The sequence below is a fragment of the Centruroides sculpturatus genome, unplaced genomic scaffold (genome assembly GCF_000671375.1).
Source record: "Centruroides sculpturatus isolate CEXI.00-Female unplaced genomic scaffold, Cexi_2.0 scaffold899, whole genome shotgun sequence".
Taxonomy (NCBI): Eukaryota; Metazoa; Arthropoda; class Arachnida; order Scorpiones; family Buthidae; genus Centruroides; species Centruroides sculpturatus.
The window spans coordinates 96,215-103,848 of NW_019385098.1; the positions used below are offsets into that span (position 1 = coordinate 96,215).

General features: G+C 33.8%; 2 protein-coding genes across 2 annotated transcripts in view; both read right to left on the minus strand.

The window, feature by feature from the left end:
• Positions 1-62: 62 nt before the first annotated feature.
• LOC111634638 lies at positions 63-746 on the minus strand. Its single transcript, XM_023379469.1, has one exon. It carries the CDS (start codon positions 744-746, stop codon positions 63-65), a length of 684 nt encoding a protein of 227 aa, XP_023235237.1.
• Positions 747-2,807: 2,061 nt separating this feature from the next.
• LOC111634639 (acetylcholinesterase-1-like) overlaps positions 2,808-7,634 on the minus strand; it is a gene marked incomplete at its 3' end in the record, with an annotated part of 10,286 nt that continues 5,459 nt past the window's right edge. The window contains exon 2 of the mRNA XM_023379470.1: positions 2,808-4,241. Coding sequence (XP_023235238.1) covers positions 2,808-4,241 — 1,434 coding nt within the window. The remainder of the gene's footprint in view (positions 4,242-7,634) is intronic.

The following is a 7,634-nucleotide window of genomic DNA, read 5'->3' on the forward strand; positions in this document are numbered from 1 at the left end:
ATAATCTTTCGTTGATTGCAACATTCAAAAAATTATGTTTTTACTGTCGAAACTGTTAATCTTCATTTTGAAGTAACCTTTTTTTTCTTCTTGGAGACATCCTGTTCCCTAGGCTTTGATGGAGATTCCGGAGTTTCCTTTTTCACAGCATTTGATGAAGTACCTGTGACGTTTTCCTTCGCAGATTTAGACGAAGACTCTGGTAATTGTTTCTCTTGTGTTTTACTCTTACTCTCTTGTCTTTTAGTCTTTGTTTTAGACGAAAATTCACTCTTTTCCATTTTTTCCGGATTTAAGAGGAATTCTTTCATACGTTTTAGAATGTCCTGATACATCGTGACGTTTATTTTATACGCTGTTTCCGATTGTTTCCATGAATTCACTGTGTCTATGGCACATTGTTTAATACTAACGATGGTGCCGCATGCCCTCTTCTTTTGCAAATAATGTAAGTAGACAAAAAGAAGTTTCTCCTCACTTTTCCTATCGTATATGGACACTTTCAGCAAGAATCTATTAGCATTGTCGTCCACGTATCTCAGTTTATACGATTCTTTCGTGGAGTTCCAGTTTTGGGGCATTTTGTCTTTTTGGATCTTCTTTATGGGTTCGACCCATTCCTCTCCCACGCCCACGCAATGCAGTGCGATGGAAAGCAAATAGTGATGCAGCATGACGATCAGAGCATCTTCTTGGCTGCTTAATTGATCTTTTACTTTTCTGTGAAACGATTGTAGATGCTCCATTGTAAATTATGTAAACAATCGAATCTTTCCTTTGTTGATGCGCTAATAATCACCCTCTTTCGATTCTTAGGATTATATTTTTACGTTCACATGCATATTTATAATAAGTAGCCTGCAAATAGTATATTGTGTTGTGCATAATCGTATTTAATAAAATTAGTTAAAGAACAATGATTTACAATGCGTTAACTTTCAAATCAACAAGTTATTGTATATGATTTTACGATACATAATTTCATCGTTAAAAAACGTGAACTTAATGTAGACATCGATAGTGAACCGAAAGTAATACTTCTTTAAATAAGGAATTTACTATCCATATTGAAGATTAAAATGAAGTATAACACCCGTATCTAATATATAATCGAGACGGGTTGATAATAATAATAATCAGCGCAGAGCCCAAACGGTTAGGAGTTGAAAGTTGAAATTTGGTACACAGATAGGGTACGTCACGAAAACGCACACTAAGAAGGGATTTTTCGAAATTCCCCCCCGGGGGGAGAGAGACAGGATTAAAACTTCTATATGGATACGAGCTCAAAACTACATTATGGATACGAGCTCAAACGATCAGGAGTTGAAAGTTGAAATTTGGTAGACAGTTAGGGTACGTTAGGAGAACGCAAACTAAGAAGGGATTTTTCGAAATTCCTCCCCACGGGGGAGAGGGACAGGATTAAGTCTTAACACTTCCATCAACAATGGAAGTGTTAAGTAACAATGGAAGAGCTAAGTAACAATGGAAGTTTTAAGTAATAATGGAAGTGTCAACAATGGAATTGTTAAGAGAAAGTGACATGCAAGACGCAGATGCAGTTTTTTCGTTTTTGCGGGAAAACAAACATATTTTTAGACCCATCTAAAAATTCTCTAATTAGTCTGGAAACAAGGGGACCCAATTCTTGCATTCTGTGAAAACGGGTAAGGTTTACGGTACATAATAATCTTTATCTTAGTTATCGTTACTTTTGCCCGAGCAACGCCGGGCTTATCTGCTAGTTATATAATAGAATACTTGAAGTTTCATTGTTAGAAAGAAATCCGTCTCTTCGCTCTTTTATAGTAGTAATGTAATTAAAAAAGTATTGTGAAGCTATTTAAAATAATATTAATTTTCTCTAACAAATTTATAATCAATTTGTAGACAATTCTAAATCTAAGAGCAATTTTTCACAATTTCATTTATATGGATTACTCTGTAATAAACACGTGATACATAGTTTCTCGTATATTTTTACCGTAATTCATAAAATACAAAATCACATTTAATTTTATTCAATTTTATAAAAAAGTTAAAAATAAACAATTATTTAAAATTATTTTTCTCCATTAATTGTAATTGTGGAATTTCTTTCAAAATCTGCACTTTTCTATTGTTGCATCTCTCAGATGAAAGTTTCCCAGAGTTAAGGAAAGGCTATTTCTTTTTACCTGATCGAATGTCTTCCATTCGAATCCCATTCCGTTGTACGAAGGTCTCCTGAAACAAAAACAAAATAAGGATAAGCACTTACATTTTAAAAAGCAGTAAACATTGATAGAGTAATTTACTTTCTTTTCTTTCAATGAAGAATGAAGAACAAAAAGTCAGATTTCATAGATTTTTTCAGAGCATCAATGAAATAAACTGAAAGATCACAAGAATAAATATTAAACACTAAACTTCATCCTTTGCATTTATATTTTTAGTTGTTGTTTCATATTCTTAAAGTGTTATAATGTATTCTGAAATAAATTTCTTGATGAAAAATTTATAGCAGAACAATCGAAAATTCAGGCACGTGGTACAAAGACTGGATATCCCACATTACGAAGTTTTCGGGAAAAAAATGGATTTGTTTCGATTCATCAACACTAATACGAAACGTATTAATTTGGTACAACAAGTGAGACATTCAACTGAATCGTAAAACTTAATTAAAAGTAGTATCAATGGTGCACAAATCCGATTTGTTAATAAAAATTAATTATATACTTGACATTTCATTAAAGTTTAAATGTAACACAATAGCAGAATTATCAATAAGAGACGTGACTTACCGCAAAAGACTTACGTGTTTTGGCAAAAGAAGTCAACAATTCAATTATTCTTCTGCTAAATCGCACTTCTTCTGACGTAAAGTTTTCTCTTCTTGCAAAAGGCATTCCAAACACGAAGTACACATCTTCAAAATGAATTACTCCTGCCCATTCCTTCTCTTCCGATTGGAATCGAGTGTGATTGAAGGTGTAATGGAAGACTTTCCTGTTGTATCTCGACAGTTTTTCAGCCAGATGCAATATAGGACAAGAAAATATTCCATCTCCTAGTGTTTTGATAAACTGCTGAAGGATGGTTGAGGAATCTGTTTCGGATACGTTTCCTAAATATTCCTCAAAGAGGCGATCGAGACGTTCACCATTTAAATCATAGAATTTTCCTATAAAGTGTTTTACTTCTGATTTTGACAGGATGGGATTGTCTTCATTCCACATTTCTGGCTTATACCAGGCTGCTTGAGTTGAACCTTCATCCTTAGTTTCTCCTATCAAAACATCCACGTCGTGAAATTTGCCGATATCAATATTATAAAATGGATCCTCTGGAAAATATGGAAGTCCTTTTTGTGGAACGAAACATGCAATTCTCTTTTTGTTTAGTATATATCTCTTTTCTATGGCTGCTATATCAAAAGGGTTTACATTTCTCATGCAGTTTAAAATGTTTATTCCTGTACAACCTAATTCCTCAGCGAACTCGGAAATCAACTCTAAGTTTACTTTAGGATCTGCCGTATAAATTTTCAAATAATTACTTCCACTTTGTAGGATTGCTCGTTTAAATAACCCCTTCGTCATTGGTGAGATCAAATGATCCGCAACTGAGATGGAACCTGCACTTTCACCAAATACCGTTATCAAGTCCTTATCACCACCGAAATTCTGTATATTCCGATGAACCCATTTTAAAGCCATCACTTGATCCAGCATTCCCATATTTCCACGTGCGCCTTCCTGTTCAAAATTTGCATAACCAAATGCGCCAACACGGTAATTAAATGAGACAACAATAACGTTTCCTATGGATGCCATAACCGAGCCATCATAAATAACCTGATTTGTGCTGCCGGCAATGAATCCACCTCCGTAAATCCAAACCATGGTAGCAAATGGTTCCCGATCCCGTTTAAAAGCAGGAACCCACACATTGATGTAAAGACAATCTTCGCTCATGTCTTTTCGATCAAGTTTCAACCATTCACTTTCAAAGAATAATTCTTGTATGCAAGCGGGAGGTTTCCGTGTTGCATTATAAACAGAATTCCAAGCTCTCACGTGTTGAGGTTCCCGAAATCTTAAATGTTTAACTGGAGGAGTTGCGTATGGTATGCCTAAATAAGCATGAACATATTCATCTCCAACTCTTACTACTTTGCCCGAAACTTTTCCTAAGATGAAAGAATTGTGTGCTTGTTGCATGCATTGAGATATAATGCAAATTCCCAACGCAATCTTTTAGTATCGACGACTTCATCTGTAATTCTGAAATATAAGTCATTTTAAATTATACTTTTTGTCTTAATCGATGGTGAAATGACAACTTCTTAACAGAGAAAAATTGAAGAGAAAATAATTTCTGATGATTTTTAATTAAACAATATAATTTATTTACCTTAAAAATGCAGTAGAATAATCTTAGAACATAATGATGAAGATTGCTGAGGAGATGTGTGAAAAAACAAAAGGAAACACACGAAATCAAAATGGTGGAAGTATAGTTGCAGGAAAAATTATGACGTTGAAAACATTTATAAAATTTAAATTAGAAAGAAAAAAGAATTATTACAAACAGAAAAACAAGATAGAAAAGAAGATAAATAAGAAAGATGGAAGCAAGAAAATGGCTTACGCAGTTCAGTTAAGAACAAGAAAAGTGATAATGAACAATTACAAAAAAGGTGAATACGAAAAAGGCAACGTGGTCACTAAGAAATAAATAATGAAAATGTGATTATTAAACAAACAATACAGTACTGTACATATAAAAAGTCACCCTAAAACAAATTGAAACGGCACTTCAACAGAAGGGCAGAAGATCATCCGTTGTTAATGAATTCCGGTGAAATTAGAATTTTATTGTTGTCCATTATCTTCAATTTCTTATTGAAGAACAAAACAATACCTCAACATTAAACCAATTCTGACAATACTAATATATTATATAAAAAGAGCTGAAGAAGAAAACATAAAAACTTTATAAATGATCTGAAATTAATAACGGATTGTGTCAGGAAATTTTCAAATTTGCCTTGTTTATTAAAATAACTACGCTCGGTATCGTAAATAGGAGAGGTTTTTTTCGGGCGACATAATTTATATTTTGGAAAAATTTTCACTTCTCGACCTGTACAAGAAACTAAACAAATAATTAATATAAAAAATTACGAATTAAAAAGTCAAGGTCAGAAAACAGAGAAGAAATGGTCGTTAGCCTTCAGAAACAGCGGAACAAATGTGAAGCCCCGGAAATAGTCCTCCCCAAAGAAAGATATGGAAAAGTTTGTTAAGTTAAATCGTCAAGAAAACAAACTATATAAGTGTCGAATCGGCGACACAGGACTTTGACGTCGACGCTCGTAAAGAGTAGAAGGAAAAACAAAATTTTAGATATAAAAGAACAAAATTTAAAATATTAAAGTTAAGACGCAGTTTAGAAAACTAAACGAAACTAGAAAAAAAATATTAAAATGAGCGTAGGTGTCACAGTCAACAATTAAACGCGATCCGAGTCTAAAAGATGGTGTCGGATAAACCATCTCCAGCCGACCTTTCCCGCGAACTTTACGAAGCTCCATTTACACATGGAGACAGGTGGAAGACCAATTAGAAAACGATGATGTAAAGTTTGTCCAATTAGCAAAAAGCCAATCCCGACAAACTTATAAAAACACCAATTCCAAGAACAACGAGGCTTCTACTAAGACTTCCACTAGACTTCTATTGTGTTCGTGTATCTCCGTTTTTTTTTTCGTGCATCCTTTCATCTTTTGTGCATCTACTTTCGAGTCTTCGAACTTTTTGCTCAACACTGTCCAGAGGCCCCTACGATGCTAGACCAGATCGCCGCCGAAAATCCCTTCGACACAGGACCAGGATCGCATCTGAAACACCTACAACACAGGACCGGATCGGATCCGAAGACATCTTAAAGTTCGGAATCTAAGGACCTTTTCAACGAAAAAATTTATGTAAGCATTTTCGATCAAGAATAAACGGTTTGCCTCTGTAAAACACTTGTCTTTTGCTGCCTTTCAAAACCGCCACCCACATACGCGTAGACCTTAGACCATCCCGACGTTAGGGAATAAAAAACTCCCCCCAATCGGCGTTCTTACACAAAATAGAAAACGTAAAATTAAAATAATAGATGATTTCAATTATATTGTGGGTAGTTGAGCAGTAGAACGTGACCAATAACGAGATGAGATCAAAGCCATGCTTTACAATATGTCTTCAGAAAGTTTGGGAATCAAGTCGTCAGAGCTAAATACAAAAGAATTAGTTACTTCATATCCATTCTTATTTACGAAACTTGGATAGTGATAAGAAACAGAAGTACATTATAATCAGTATGAAATGAAAGTCTTGTGAAGTGTGCCAAGAAGGGGTTAAAAATATTTTTATTTTTCCAATGTCTTCGTTCTTCCATTAATTCTAATATTTCTTTTGACATTCATTCTTTTTTTTAACGTTTTCTCAGGTTTTACATTTTGTTCCGTTACATTGTTTATAGTTTTTCTCAGATTATTCCATAATTCTTCACTATTTGTTTTTTCTTCTTCTTTTCTTTTGCAAAATTTCTCCCTTATTTTTGAAAAACCTTCATTTATATCATTTTTAGTATTTTCCTTTGTTTTGGGATCTCTTAGCCTCCCTATATCTATATTTCTACTTCTTTTAATACAATTTTTCTTAAACTTAACTCTCATACAAGCCACTACTGGATTATGGTCTGAACAAACATCTGCCCCTGGATATGTTTTAACTGATATAATACTATTCCTATACCTTTTTCGGATTAAAATATAGTCTATCTGGTTTCTCACAACATTATTCTGTTTATCCTGAGGTGATCTCCATGTATATAATCTTCTATTTGGCAGTTTAAAACAAGTATTACTAATGACTAATTGCTCTTCCTGACAGAATTGTAATAATCTATCTCCCTTGTCATTGCGGGCTCCCAATCCAAAGTTTCCCACTAAATCATCAACTCTTCCTTTCCCAATTTTTGCATTAAAATCTCCCATAATAACTAAAATTTCATTTTTCTTTGTATATTTTAAAACATCACTTATATGTTGATAAAAGTCCTCTATAATACTGTCATCTTTTTCTGCAGTTGGTGCATATACTTGAACTATATTTAAGATTCCTAGATTTGTTTTTATTTTTACTAAAATTATTCGATCAGAATATGGTAAGAAGAATAAAACTGCCTTGCTTGTATTTTCGTTGCATATAACACCTACTCCGTGGTTATGATTTATCGAATTATTTCCTGAATAATAAAAAATTCCATTCTGTGTTTTGCAAACTCCCGTACCAGGCCATCTAACTTCACTTATACCCAATATATCAATCTTTAATCTTTCCATTTCCTTCACTGTATTATCTAATTTTCCACTTTCAAACATACTTCTAACATTCCATGTAGCTAATTTTTTGTTTTGTCCGGAGATTCTTAGCACCCTCTGACCATTGAAGGTCTGCCGGGGACTGAGGGCCATTCCTGGATTGTATGTCATAATACTATAACTAGGAAGAAAATAATGTGGTGGTTTTCCATTGCCTTCCACATTCCCATGCCGTTGACTAAGTAAATAGTTCATCCGCCTTAAGGAG

Coding starts and splice junctions, on each gene's coding strand:
- LOC111634638 (XM_023379469.1), bottom strand. CDS start 746: ATGGAGCATCTACAATCGTTTCACAGAAAAGTAAAAGATCAATTAAGC.